Source organism: Hyla sarda, chromosome 4 (genome assembly GCF_029499605.1).
Source record: "Hyla sarda isolate aHylSar1 chromosome 4, aHylSar1.hap1, whole genome shotgun sequence".
Taxonomy (NCBI): domain Eukaryota; kingdom Metazoa; phylum Chordata; class Amphibia; order Anura; family Hylidae; genus Hyla; species Hyla sarda.
The window spans coordinates 64,810,258-64,826,027 of record NC_079192.1 but is presented as its reverse complement, the minus strand read 5'-3'; the positions used below and the strand labels follow the sequence as shown (position 1 = coordinate 64,826,027).

Genomic DNA, 15,770 nt, shown 5'->3' with positions numbered 1-15,770 from the left:
TCGGGTGGAGGATAGGGTGTGGAGAGGGTATGAAAAGGACAAGGTAGCGAGGGAGAAGGTGGGCTGTTAAATAAAGGATATTTTCCGTACCTCCCACTGTGAGAACTCGAAGCCGATCCAGGAATGCTGACAGGTCTGAGTGTGTTAGGAGAAGAGAGTGCAGCACGAGGGGGTGGGGGTGGGGATTGAGAGAGGGAGAGCGCAGCATGGGGAAAAGAGAGGAATCTTTAAATATAAAGTGCCACGGGCACACACAGGGGCTCATACAAGCTGCAACCGAGTCCGGAGAGGAAATAAAACAAGCACTCGGGCACGGAATAAGCTCCCGGCGTCCCGTAATATGCATACGGCAGCGTATTAACCAGACGCACATAGATCCGCGGAGATCTATGCCTCCAAAACTTGCACACATACACGTATAGAAATAATACAGTAAGAGGTACAAGTCATCAATATTACTTTAAGGGTACATTCGTATTTGGTGCGTATTTGGTGCTGCATATTTTCCTACCCATTGACTTCAACAGAGAAAATAAAATACGCAGCAGCAAATACGCAGCAAATACGCCGTGTGGGAATGTACCCTTAGGGACGGTGGTCTGAGCTCAGTATTTACATGCACAGATATGTCCATGCTAGGATGGGTCTCATCCCATTCCGGTACAATATCATCCATTTGTCCGTGACACAACACAGTCATAGAGATCCAGAACACTCATGCAGGTCCAAAAAGTCAATATGGTGCCGTGTTTGACCTGACAATCTTGGCTACAGATGCAGAGATACAGGTAAAACCCAGGCGTGGTGAAGTGTCAGTGACTGCCGCAGCTCTGCAAAACCAACAGCGCATGAAAGACATAGATGTGAAACACCGAGGAGAGAGACTCTAGTAGGAGAGAAGGTCAACCAGGACTGCATTATCTAAGCCCGACCGGTACAGTGCACCAGTCGACTACACACATATATATATAGTGTGTGTGTGGAGATATATATATATATATATATATATATATATATATATTAAAAAAAAAAAAAATATATATATTTCTTTTTTTTATATATAGATATATTATATATATATATATTTTTTTTTTTATATATATATCCACACACACACTATATATATATATGGAGATTTATTACAACCTGTCCAGAGGAAAAGTTGCTGAGTTGCCCATAGCAACCAATCAAATTGCTTCTTTCATTTTTCAGAGGCCTTTTCAAAAATGAAAGAAGTGATCTGATTGGTTGCTATGAACAACTTAGCAACTTTTCCTCTGGACGGGTTTTGATAAATCTCCCTCATAAGCACTAAAAACACAGACAATGGGGAAGATTTATCAAAACACGTGCAGAGGAAAAGTTGCTAAGTTGTCCATAGCAACCAATCAGATCGCTTCTTTCATTTTCATTTGAAAAGGCGTTGGAAAAAAAATGAAAGAAACAATCCGATTGGTTACTATGGGCAACTCAGCAACTTTTTAGGTTTTGATAAATCTCCCCCATAGTATTTAGACCAGTGTTTCCTAACTTGTGTGCCTCCAGCTGTTGTAAAACCATAACTCCCAGCATGCCCGGACAGCCAGGTGTTGTCTGTGTATTCTCCTTAGCATTTCACATCAATGTCACAAAGGAAAACATAAGGAAGTAGCAAAAAGCTGATAAACCAGGGTCACTGAACCTCTAAACTAGGGATCGACCGATATCGTTTTTTTAGGGCCGATACCGATAATCGGTGGAGGTTAGGGCCGATAGCCCATAACTTATACCGATATTCCGGTATAAGTTATCGGCTATTTAACCCCCTGCGACACCGCTGCAGATCATTGATTTAAAGCGGGCGCTTTAAATCAATGCACTGCAGTGGCTTTTGTGGGGCCATAGGCCGCCGCTGCCGCCACCCGCTTCTCTCCCCCTACCTGTCAGGGTGGTCCGTGCCATCCATCCATCGTTCCTGTAGTGTCCGGGGGCGTTCCGGGTGGAGGGTGGTCCGGTCCGGGCTGTCCTTCTCCGGCGGTCATCTTCTCCACTCCGGGCAGGCTCCGGCCTAGTACGCTGCATAGACGCCGCTGCGCTGCCCGGAGCCTGCCCGGAGTGGAGAAGAAGACCGTGGGAGAAGAAGGACAGCCCGGACCGGACCACCCGGAACGCCCCCGGACACTACAGGAACGATGGATGGATGGCCCGGACCACCCCCATTACGGGTATGTTTAATTTTTTTATTGACTCGAAGGGTGGGGGAGGGGCCCGACCGGTATAGGAAAAAATCCATACCGGTATACCGCCTAGCATCACGGTGGGGGGTGCGACGCGGTGCGGTGGGTCGGGGGTGCGGTGCGGCGGGTCGAGGGGGTGGCGGTCGCGGCGCGGTGGGGGCGGTGCGGGGGGAGGGGCATTATCGGCTTATCGGCAAGATAATTGCCGATACCGATAATGCCCAAAATCGTGATTATCGTCCGATAATATCGGCCATACCGATAATCGGTCGATCCCTACTCTAAACCCCCACCGGTCCCTGATCACATGTATCACACTTAAAGGAACATTCACACGTACGATATCCGCTGCAGAACTGTTTTCACTCATTTAGTTACAATGATTTACACAGCGTCAAATTTTCAACATACCCTATGGGGGAGATTTATCAAAACCTGTCCAGAGGAAACGTTGCCGAGTTGCCCATAGCAACCAAACAGATCGCTTCTTTCATTTTTAACAAGGCCTCTGAAAAATGAAAGAAGCGATCTGATTGGTTGCTATGGGCAACTTTTCCTCTGGACAGGTTTTGATAAATCTCCCCCTATATGTGTAAATGTACCCTTATACTGTATGTTAAAGCAGATCTGTCTGCAGAAAAACAGGGATGTAAATAAGCATGTCCAGATAAGACTTTTCATCAGGATCCTGGCCATACCTTTTTTATTTCAATACTCCGACACTGGGGTACAAGCTTTTTTGTCATTATACAAATGAGGTTCAAGTGTTTAGGCCAGTGTTTTCCAACCAGGGTGCCTCCAGCTGTTGCAAAACTACAACTCCCAGCATGCCCAGACAGCCGAAGGCTGTCTGGGCATGCTGGGAGTTGTAGTTTTGCGACAGCTGGAGGCACCCTGGTTGGAAAACACTGGCCTAGGGGGTGTTTCCCAGCATGGCAAGAGCACCACTAAGCCCAGCCGATACCCACTTATCTAGTTAACAGGGTAGGCGGATGCATACTGACTCTGTAGCGGTAATAAATGTGGCTTAAAGGTTTGGGATACAGCTCCTAAATGAGGTAGAGGAGATTTCTTGCCATTATTGTTCCATGTTTCCCCATCAATAATGCTCTAACCCAGTGGTTTTGCAGAATAAACCAATGGAGGCGAGACTCACTTTTGATGGAGCCCAAATAATAAGCCATTCTCTTCTCAGCTCATTGAGTACCTCAGTATTATTATAAGGGCCCTTTTACACAGCAAAATTCCATGGACAGCAAGTGCTGGCAGAACAAGCCGTCGCTAGGACCACTTGGAAATGCGCCATTTCCATAGACAGCAATGCATTTTTGATTCCGCAGAGAGAATGAACATGAGTCGGAAATTTTTATTTCTGCAGCGCAGACATCTGCCATGTGCAATGTACAGCAGAATCCTATCGTAAACAATGGGATGCTGCTGCAACGCAATTTCCGAGCTTAAAGGGGTACTCCAGTGAAAACATTTTTTTTTAATCAACTGGTGCCAGAAAGTTAAACAGATTTGTTAACCACATCTATTAAAAAGTCTTTATCCTTCCTGTACTTTTTAGCAGCTGTACACTACAGAGGAAGTTCTTTTCTTTTTGAATTTCTTTTTTGTCTTGTCCACAGTGCTCTCTGCTGACACCTGATGCCTGTATCCGGAACTGTCCAGAGCTGGAGAAAATCCTCATAGCAAACCTATGCTACTCTGGACAGTTCCTGACATGGACAGAGGTGTCAGCAGAGAGCACTGTGGACAAGAAAAAAAGAAATTCAAAAAGCAAAGAATTTCCTGCGTAGGATACAGCTGCTAATAAGTACTGGAAGGATAAAGATTTTTTTTTTTTTATAGAAATAATTTAAAAAACTGTTTAACTTTCTGGCACCAGTGAATAAAAAAAAAAAAAAAAGTTTTCCACCGGAGTACCCCTTTAAGTTTTCCACCAGATTCTGGTCAGAAACCCCATGCTGCACGTTGGGCAGTATGTAGTTCTTAGGGCAACTGTTTAATATGCTGAAAGGATCGAGCACACATTTTAAAAATGATGCCTGCTGGATGCCGGATGGTGGACTAGGCACCATAGCTGTCCATTGTGCACCAGTTTCACATTTATGTCTGATGTAGCAATATAGGGAGGCAGGACAACTACAACTCCCAGCATGTCAGGAAAGCCTTGGGAGTTGTAGTTTTGCAACATCTGGAGGGAGCCTGTCTGGGAAACTCTGCTTTACAGTTTGCTATATAGCTAAATAAAGATCCCATTTACCCGACTGTTCCACATACTGCTCACATTCTCCAAAATTTGGTCTCCATATACTTCTCACATAAAAGTGTACAAACAAATCCCAGTCATATCGGGGGGAGATTTATCAAAACCTGTGCAGAGGAAGAGTGGTGCAGTTGCCCATAGCAACCAATCAGATTGCTGCTTTCATTTTCCACAGGCCTCTTTAGAGGCCTGTGGAAAATGAAAGCAGCAATCTGATTGGTTGCTATGGGCAACTGCACCACTCTTCCTCTGCACAGGTTTTGATAAATCTCCCCCATGGTCTTTATATCTTACTCCATTAACTTTTAGCAGAACAGTTTCTACATAACCATCTCTTTAGGGTTAGAAAAAAATACAGGGGATAGACTGGCTACATTGTGAATGTAACATTGAGCAGGCCAATGGAGTAAGGATGTCCACTTAGTCCAGAAAGGGAGGAACAAACATCGGTACAATTGTACATTTCCAGACACTTTATTTTTATTGAAAACATAAAAATCATAAAAATACTTACGTTAAGGCGTTCTCAGATCAGTCCAAAAAACAAAAACATAATCATGCCCACCACATGCTCTATATCCCCCACCATCACAGCCCCATCCTAATGCCCGCACATACCCAAAACATGCCACATGTGGTTAGTTAGTGGTTACTAGCTGCACTATTCTAGGTTAGTGGTTTCTGGCGTGAGAGCAGTGCAAGCCTTGTAGCCTAAGAATCTTTATTACCCAATCTACACTCAGAGCTCCAACCAACAGCTTCTTAATTTTAGGATAAGACAGGAGGACCCTTTAAAGGGGTTATCCAGGAAAAATCTTTTTTTTTTTTATATATATAGATTTGTAAATTACTTCTATTAAAAAAAATCTTAATCCTTTCAGTACTTATGAGCTTCTGAAGTTAAGGTTGTTCTTTTCTGTCTAAGCCTTCTCTGATGACACGAGTCTCGGGAACCACCCAGTTTAGAACCAAATCCCCATAGCAAACCTCTTCTAAACTGGGCAGTTCCCGAGACAAGCAGAGATGTCAGCAGAGAGCACTGTTGCCAGGCAGAAAAGAACAACCTTAACTTCAGAAGCTCATAAGTACTGAAAGGATTAAGATTTTTTAATATAAGTCATTTAAAAATCTGTTTAACTTTCTGGAGCCAGTAAATATATATTAAAAAAAAAAAAGTTTTTTCCTGGATAACCCCTTTAAGTCATCTCCAGAGGGCTCATTGGCCCTTGTTTGATCTTGCTAAATAAATGTGTTAGTCTTGATGTTTCTTTGAGGCGGTCTGTCACCCATGCCTAAGGCAATGGATTTTAAGGGATATTCCCCCTACCTGCTGTTCAAGGGAAATTCTAATGAATGGGGAGAGCCAGGTGGCAGGAAAAAACAGGTTTGTGGGGGTCCCAGAAGTCAGATCCCCCACAATTATAAAGCAATGGCCTATCCTACAGCAGTGTTCTCCAACATGTATATCTCAGCTGTTAAAAAAAAAAATTAAATTCCCAACATGCCGTAACAGCCACAGGTTGTCAGGCACAATGGGAGTTGTAGTTTTGAGAACACTATTCTCGAGATATGGGAACACTATAAGAGATGGTAATAGATGATGTACTGCTGTCTGATCTTCTCCCACCATAGAGAAGCTGTTAGTTTGGAGCTCAGCACCTACATAATAGCGAGCAGGACAAACAATCATCAAGGGGTGAGGGGGGCGATAAGCGGTGACCATTCTAGCAGAGCTACTGGCCCTCACCGAGTTTGTCTGAGGATGTGATAATGTCAGCTGGCACACAGGAATCCAGATCTGCATCCAGAATGCCCAGTGGGTCAAGCTGGGCAACATGGTGCCCACGGATCTACATAGAGGAAAGGTGCCGGGATAGAAGAGAACAGTAAAAGAAGACAGAGCATGGATGAAGAGGAGTTAAGAGAACAAAGTAGATGAAGAATAATGGAAGGGGTGAGGGGGTGAAGAATAGGCACCACGTAAAATAAAAAACACAAAGAAGAGGAGGAAGAGCAAAGAGAACAGTTACAATAAATTCATTACATAATCCTCACCGACATTCGGGGGACCGACAATAACTGGAGCGTCATCAAAATTAACAGTGCTAATTCCGAGGGGGTCAAGTTTTGCAATGTGGTGACCCCTTACCTAGAAGCAATGACACAAACTGGTTAATGACACCTCCCCCACCCCGCCAACAGTCTCTATGTAATCAATAGGAAAATAGAAGTGACTGCCTCCGCAACCCAAAAAGACGGAAGAGGTCCACCCTGTGGTTAAAGGGGTATTACAGGCAAAAAATTTTTTTTATATATATATATATATATATATATATATATATATCAACTGGCTCCGGAAAGTTAAACAGATTTGTAAATTACTTCTATAAAAAAATCTTAATCCTTCCAATAGTTATTAGCTTCTGAAGTTTTCTGTCTAACTGCTCAATGATGATGTCACGTCACGGGAGCTGTGCAGTTCCTATGGGGATATTCTCCCATCATGCACAGCTCCCGTGACGTGACATCATCATTGAGCAGTTAGACAGAAAACTTCAGAAGCTAATAACTATTGGAAGGATTAAGATTTTTTAATAGAAGTAATTTACAAATCTGTTTAACTTTCCGGAGCCAGTTGATATATAAAAAAAAGTTTTTGCCTGGAATACTCCTTTAAAGAGCATTTCCTCCTCCAAGAGAAAAGAGCAGTAAATGTATGCCCTGAGTGGCAAATCTGCTATGTTAAAGCTATAAGCCTAGGCATAGATCACGTTCAGAAGCCTGGGAAAGCTGTTTGTGGTCAACAGAAAAAGGAGACATCAATTCCAGTAATATAAGTATTAATAGAAGAGAGTGTATGATATTTACACGTCCACTGAGTCTATCCAAGAGGCATAAGTTTCTACAGATAGACTGTTTGGAAATGCACAAATCAAGCATCATGTCCTATATAGCAGTGGTCTCTAAACTGCGGACCTCCAGATGTTGCAAAACTACAACTCCCAGCATGCCCGGACAGCCAACGGCTGTCCGGGCATGCTGGGAGTTGTAGTTTTGCAACATCTGGAGGTCCGCAGTTTAGAGACCACTGCTATATAGTATAGTTACATGAACTGTGTCTGCAGCATCACTTATAGAAGTGTAATGACATAACATCTGATATGTATGAAATATCCATAGGATATTCCATAAATGTCTGATATGTGATTTGAGATTTCACCTTGTCCTATGCGGATAACGTCTCCTAGAGGACCCTCAAACGACAGTGACCATTATCAGAAATGACGTCTTTGTAGTAGTCTGTATTCTGTCTATGTATGGGCTACTGGAGAGCAGCAGGGAATATAACCCCTGTAGAGCTTCCCATATCTAATATACAGATTAAAGAGCATCTGTCACCAGATATGTGCTACCCTATCTGAGGACAGCATAAGTCTGTTGAAAGGAATATGGAGTAAAATGCAGTTTTACTTTTCTTTGTAGGTTCTGTAGATCTCTTGCAATCACAGTGGACAACTGAACGAGTGCACAGTATTCCATGATATTCACGAGAAATCGCTCTGGCCCACAAACCCACCAGCGATTGGCCGCATTCTGACCATACTGACAGAACGCCGCCAATCACTGGGCGCTCATTCATAACAGTTTAATCTATGGCACCTACAAAGAAATGGTAGCATAAAACTGGTGACCACATCTCTTAAATAACTATGTATTAGAATTAAAGTCTTTAAAGGGGTACTCCACTGCTCAGCGTTTGGAACAGACTGTTCCGAACGCTGGAGCCGGCAGCTCGTGACGCCATAGCCCCGCCCCCTTATGATGCCACGCCCCCTCCCATAGACTTGCATTGAGGGAGCGGGGGCGTGACATCATGAGGAGGCAGGGCTATGACGTCATGAGCTCACGGCGTCGGCTCCAGCGTTCGGAACGGTTTGTTCCAAACGCTGAGCAGCGGAGTAACCCTCCTTTAAGGCTGGGTTCACACTACGATTTTCAACTACAGTTCCCGCATACGTTTTCATTAGTGAAAACGTATGGAACGGTATTGAAAACCGTATACATAGGCAAAGCATTGCAAATCGTATGCACCCTGATGCATACGGTTGCGTACGGTTTGCTTACAATATGGTTTTTAACAGTACTCCAAATGTTTTTTTTAACATGGACGCCAATGGGAAATGCACATGTATACGGTTCCATACGGCAAAACCGTATGAGTTTTTTCTTTGCACATGCGCATTTGCATCCTAAAGTCCCCACCAAAGACCCCTCCCATTAAAAATGGACCGAATTTTCAAAAACTTATGTTTTTTTTTTTTTAAATAAAAATGGATGGAACAGTATGCACTTCTAAAAACAGTATACTGTTTAAAAGCGCATACGGTTTACTTTTTCCCATACTGTTCCATCCGATTTTTTCCCCCATACGGTTTTTGATAGAAAACATATGCAGGAACCGTAGTTGAAAAACGCAGTGTGAACCCAGACTAAGGAAACTTGTCATGATGAAAATACAGTCCAGTCTGCAGGCATCATGTGATACAGCAGGAGGAGCTGAGTAGATTGATATACAGCTTTGTAGTAGAAGCAGCTCCAGAATATCTAGTGATTTATTCATGTAAATCTCAAGTAGTCAGGTGGGCCGTCCTGCACAGTGATCGGCAGATATCTATGTATATATGTACGTGTGCGAGCGCACTTGCATATAGTGTCAGCTATTAATCACAGCGAGACAACTCACTTAAGTTCTGCTAGGTCAGGGTGTGAGTGTTCAGTCCCTGACCGATCGGTAAAACATGCGGGTAGAGACGCACAAGGCAGAGCACTTCTCTCCCCCCCCCCCTCCCTGTGCATGAGACCAAGACGGCTCTATAGACTTAGGGTGCGTTCACACTGAGGAATTCAAGAGGAATTTACTCAAGTAATTCCTCGTTCCAAATTAATGCACATCTCCTCTGCCCATTGATCTTTTTTCTGCTGTCCTATTCACACTGCGGAAATTCTGCTAGCGGAATTCCGACGCTGAATTCCTTCCGCAAGAAGAATCCAATAGAAGTCAATGGTAAAAAAAAAAAAAAAAATAGTTTTCGAGCGGAATTCAAACGGAATTCAGAAAAGTAGATTAAATAGCCTCCTCCTTCATTCCTCTTCATTTCCACATGGAAATTCCGTTTGAATTCCACTTTATGGATAAAATGACAGAAGGCAACAATTTCCTGAATGAAATTATTCCTTGTGAATGAATTCCTCAGTGTGAACGCACCCTTACAGTGGCAAACCGGGTTCACTTTCTGCACTAAATTCTGCATGAATTTATAGCCAATTCCCTTCAATAAAATTCCTGCAGCAGAAATTTCACTGGGTGAATTAGACATTGGAATCCCATTGAAGTGTATGGGCTATAAATTCATGCAGAATTCAGTGCAGAAATCCTGCCGTGTGGACCCGGCCTAAGTCTGTCATGTAGCACAGAGCTGGGAGAGTATGCACTTCACGCACATAAAAGTCCATTCCCCGACCGGTCAAAACTTTTGACATGTCTCTAAGACATGTCAATTGCTTTTTTTTTTAGTTGACAGTGCCCATTTTACTACTAAGCCCAGAATGAGCAGAGGTTTACATGATTACTAGATATATTGAATATTTGTATATGAATCTGCTCAGCTCCACCTACTCTATAAGACGCTGCCTGCAGATTAAGCTGAATTTGCAATGTGACATGTTACCTTTAAGATAGGGACAATAAGGTGTGCCTATCAGATCTGGGAATAGTAGTTTTTCAACAACTACAAGTTTGTGAAATCAGTGTTGGCCACTTCAAGAAAGAAAGTGAAGTAAAATACGGTGAGAAAAGAGAGAGATAGCATACCTGATATGCCCGGATGAGGGACTGCACAGCAAGATGATCCTCCACCAGTTTCTCTATATTTGGCTGTCCCTGTATTAGTGACTGTGCATGGCTGAATGCAGAAAGGCTGCGACCCAGGGGCGGAGGGCTCTGGTAAGCTGTTCCTGGCGCTGCTCCGGCATTGGCATTCCGGAAGAATATGTCCCATGACTGCAGACAGATGAAAAAATAATGGCAAATTTTAAAATGCTCTGTCAAAGATGATATGAATGTATGAACTTCCTATACATTACATGTGCTGGAATATACATTATACATTAATACAGTCTGACAAGCAGTCTGCTCCTTCCTCCTCCCCTCCTGTCAGCATGGGACTAGACCAGTGATGTGAAGGAAAGCTGGTATTACTGTTCATTGCATTTATGATAGATAAGGCAGTATGTAATCTGTTCTGATGTAAACTACTGTAAGAACGGGCTCCCTGCTACCTTATAGAACGGTTCATAAATGTAATGAGCAGTAATACCAGCTCCCCCCTGCACATCACTGGTCTTGTCCCTTGATGACAAGAGAGGAGAGGAGGGGGGGGGGGGGTAGATGAGGGACTGAATAGACTGCTTCCAGGGCCTTTGACGTGACATCACAGCATACAAAGAAGAAAGCAGAACTGATGATATCTGCACCACATTATACTAGTAAGTTGCCCTTATTATACCTTCTTTTTTATTTGTTTCATCCACTGGACAACCCCTTTAAGTAAAGAACATTTGATGCCAAGGATATAAAATAATTCGTAAACATATGTCTTTGAGTCTAGCTTTTCTTCCCAGAGAACCAATAGCAAACACTCCCAATTCATCCTGAACAACAGGAATATTTGATTTTTTTTCGACTTGAGTACATTTCCCACCACATGATAACCCTGTAGTATCGGTGAACACCACCATCCTGGGACAGGCCGTCACTGCCCAATAAAATGGGAACTAGACCAACCTAGGATTGAGCTCCTCTTTCCAGGGGACCCATAGCAGCATCTGTTGCCTCTGGGTGAAGAGGTCATGACTGTTTCTGGTAAAGTTAGATAACAACCAAAAGGCCACCATTCCATATCTCAGCAGCACTCAGCTTTCTCAGACTCCTGCACTGCAATAAGAATACATACACCAGTGTTCCCCAAGCTGTAGTTTTGCAACAGCTGGAGAGCCACAGCTTGGGGGAACACAGACATATACACATACATACATACATACATACATGGAGCTATATTCATATATTATGTAAATGCTTATTAAAGAGATTTTCGGGTCCTGGTAACCAATGGAAATGGGTTTTCTAAACAGTACAACCTTTACTTTTCTTGGAAGGAGGCTATAAACTCTCCTCCTTTAACTCTCATTGATCACTTGACGTCTCAATCTAAATCTCATTATGAATCAAAGTCCACAGAAGTCTATGCTATTTTGTAATGATCTACTGAATTATCATGGGGTTTTATGGACATCGCTCGGGCCCAACATATCACAGTCCTGACCTGCACAGACAGCTTGACCACAGTCCTTCCCAATGTCAGCAGTTCTCCTTTTAGACAAGTGGTTTCCAAATTGTGCACCTCCAGATGTTGCAAAACAACATCTCTCAGCATGCCCGGACAGCCAACGGCTGTCCGGGCATGCTGAGAGTTGTAGTTTTGCAACAGCTGCAGACACCCTGGTTGGGAAACACTGAACTGTATACACTCTATTACAAATCGGCCAAATACCCGGTCTCCACCCTTTGTTTTCTGTGCATTCAGCAAGGAGGGAGCTGGAGAAATTCCTCTAGGAAGGACTTTGTCTGCAGGCGAAAAACTGTCAGCAAAATACTATTTCCTTCTCTGTTTGGGAACACAAAGTCCTAGTGTATCCATGATGTTACCTCCCATGAGAGCTGGTTAAAGGGAAACCCACGCCAAATCGCCGACTAATCCAAAACAGCTTTTTTTTTTTTTTTTTTTTTTTTTTTTTTAACACTACAAACATGTGCAAATATTTCCTGATGTAATACAATGTCTTAGAAACAAAGGTTGTTTCTGGGTCCCGATACCTATGGGAAGCCAGAGTTGTATGTAAGGGAACCGTTTATAGAGTAACCCCCTTATATGCTTCTATACACGAATGATCAGATAATACAGCATGGAGGCCATGGAGCAGTCACATAATATTTAGAGACCCCAACATGTTTTATGCCACTGAGTCCATGAAGCTGAGATATGGAGAGCTGTTTTAGGGCTCATTCACATTACTGTCTCTCCACTCGAAGATATTCCAGGCAGAGGTTCCCTCTGAAGTAGGCGCCGGCAAATCAAGACCCCCTGGTAGTGCTGGGCGGTATGACCAAAAACGTATATCGTATTTTTCTAAATTACGGCAGTTTCACAGTATTTAACGGTATTTCCAGGGGGGGAAGGGGGGGGGCCTTAGTATAGAGTCAGGCGGTCAGGGGTCCTCACCATGGTACCCGGGGTCTCGGTCAGGCCACCTAATAACTTTCCTCCATGTCTCCACAGTTCTGCTTGAGTTTCCCACGCCTGCCCAGAAGTCACGTGCCCGCTGGGAATTGTAGTCCCCTCGCAGCTTCTCACAGTCAGTTCAGTGCGGCTCGGACTACACTTCACAGTGCTGTGCGGAAGGACGTTTCTCTACGCCATCACACATTGGAGTAGGTTGCTATGGAAACGGTATTGTGGTATGTGAAAAATTCATACAGTAAAGGAAAAAAAAAACACACCAGTATTTGGTATGAACCACCTGGAAATGTGAGATGACGGTATATGTTCATCCTTTCGGCAGTATGAGGTCTGGAATTTCCGTGGTGTGGATGGTGCAGCAGAATCCCACTGAAACAATAGGAGGCTGCTACACTGTATTTCCACTGGGAAATTCCTGTCAATGGGCACTTATACTGTAGAGCCGCTCTCTAGGAGCTCGTCTACACAGGTTATTTATATTAAAAACAATGCACGGGTTTTGACAGTGAAACCATGATGATTTACTCATCAAAATCTCAGCTCCGATACCGTGATACTACAGTCAGTTACTACACAGGTTCCACCCCGGTATCTCAGCTCTGATACCGTGATACTACAGTCAGTTACTACACAGGTTCCACCCAGGTATCTCAGCTCCGATACCGTGATACTACAGTCAGTTACTACACAGGTTCCACCCCGGTATTTCAGCTCCAATACCGTGATACTACAGTCAGTTACTACACAGGTTCCACCCCGGTATCTCAGCTCCGATACCGTGATACTACAGTCAGTTACTACACAGGTTCTCTCGTAAGATTTCTTATATGGACAGGCCATAAATAACTAAACCTCAATAACAGAGTCAAGCAAAAGACCAGAGGTCGAATAAAGGGTAAATATCCCTCCTGTCCCCACCCTCCAGTGTTGACACTATTTTAAGAATCTTGGTAAGTCACAAGAGAGTATGGGGGGAGGTGGTATAACTGTACAGGGCACACACCCTGCTAGTTATTCCAGTCAGTCAGATCACTGTACCAAGGGTTGGGCCTAAAGTCCTAAGTATACGGACACAGCCTCGGGCCTAGAAAGGATTAAAGGGGGAAGCCCTTCCTCTTGTATTGTGGATGTATTCAGCTTCACCAAGTAACATGAGGGACACAGTGTCCTCTAGCAAAGTTAAGGAACTGCTGACACGTGATTTCCTAGTCCCTCCTCAGTCAGACTTTTGCAGGTTATCCGGTTCAACCAGAATGTCCTACACAAAGGCCACATAACACTATGTACTCAGCTGTTCCTGGAACAGCTGAGAGAAAAACAACATGGCCGCCATCACAGATATCTATACACATGAGGGGGGGGGGGGGGGGGGGATTTATCAAAACCTGTCCAGACAGAGGAAAAGTTGCTGAGTTGCCCATAGCAACCAATCAGATCACTTCTTTCATTTTTCAGAGGCCTTTTTAAAAACGAAAGAAGTGATCTGATTGGTTGCTATGGGCAACTGGTCAACTTTTGCTCTGGACAGGTTTTGATAAATCTCCCCCATGATATGGAATGTTTGTTCCGCTGCCAGTAACCTCTGCTGATTCCTTCACGCACGATCAGCTCGACCAAGGCGGTCGTGTGTCCTGAATGGAGATAGAGGTTTATGCCACTGGCAGCGGCTTACCTCGCAGAGATGTCTTTATAGCAAGGACCAGACAAATATCGTACTATGTCATCGCAGTCATGCATAATAATTGTTATGGTGAAGGTTTAGAAGGTATAGAGTGAACACCAACATAAAATAGTTCCATGTGGGGGCTGTCAAGTTTAGGAATAATGAGACTTTATAAAATTCTATAGACAACTAGAAGGTCCAAGCCTTGCAACGTAATCACTATCAGCAATGGGAGCTGCATGGAAACGTATGTGGAGAAGGGAGAAAATCAGAGCAAAGGTCATCGAAAACAAGGGGTTAACGTCTGCATATTAATATACCGACCCAACCCCTCTGTCAGTGGCTTTCCGTTTGCAAGCGGGAGCCTTGCCAGTCCGGATGACGCGCTATTTATTCCAGCAAGAATCGGCCTGCACACTAACCGTGTGCACCAACACAGGAGACTAATGTATAGAGTAGTATTTCCCAACCAGGGTGCCTCCAGTTGATGCAAAACCACAACTCCCAGCATGCCCGGACAGCCGTTGGCTGTCCGGGCATGCTGAAAGTTGTAGTTTTGCAACAGCTGGAGGCACCCTGGTTGGGAAAAACTGGTATAGAGACTATTAACAGAGCACAAGATCAAAAGTTCCCAACCTATGGCTCTCCAGCTTGTGCAAAACTACAACTCCCATCATGCAGTTTTTCCCATCATCCAGTCTGCGACACGATGCAACATTTTTTCCCAACGGACCCGATGTGGATTCTCCCAAACCCGAAAAAGGGGCGTAACCCGACATTTCTGAGCTTTCCCACGTATTTATAAAGGTTTCCAACCTGAATATGTTGAATTGTTGTGGATTTTTTCCCCGACAACTCAGAGGAGTTGGAAACCAAAACCTACAAAACCCACATGCGACAAACAGGATGCGACATAATAATAAATACCAGGGGAAAAAAGCAGTCGGGTAAGAAAGCAACATAGACTTACAACCTGATTTTCTAAGTAAATGAGGGCCAATGTGTGCAGGAGCAGATCTGCTATTCAGAACTCAAGGAAAGACTACAACTTCATAATACATAGTAGTGACCCCCCCCCCCACCCCAAAGAGGACTATTTTGTCCAATTCTTGATGCTAGGTTTTACTGTATTGCCTTAGGCTATGTTCACATGGTGGAATGTCCGCATAAGTACATTTCTGTGCAGATATTGCACATACAGCAGTGCCTGCAGAACATGCCGCCCGGAAAAGCGCTCAATGCCATTTTGCAGACACCGAAAT

At 43.9% G+C, this 15,770-nt stretch overlaps 1 protein-coding gene across 8 annotated transcripts in view; it reads right to left on the bottom strand.

Annotated features, from left to right (window-relative positions):
• OGDH (oxoglutarate dehydrogenase) overlaps nt 1-15,770 on the bottom strand; it is a 72,179-nt gene that overhangs the window by 33,642 nt on the left and 22,767 nt on the right. For 6 of the 8 annotated variants that reach the window (XM_056571235.1, XM_056571239.1, XM_056571236.1 and 3 more), the window contains exons 3-4: nt 10,361-10,549; nt 6,236-6,338 (exon numbers count right to left, since the gene is read on the bottom strand). In XM_056571235.1, coding sequence (XP_056427210.1) covers nt 6,236-6,338; nt 10,361-10,549 — 292 coding nt within the window. Of the gene's footprint in view, nt 1-90; nt 224-6,235; nt 6,339-6,543; nt 6,638-10,360; nt 10,550-15,770 lie in introns of those variants that run through there. The other 2 variants (XM_056571241.1, XM_056571242.1) reach the window with 2 other exon arrangements.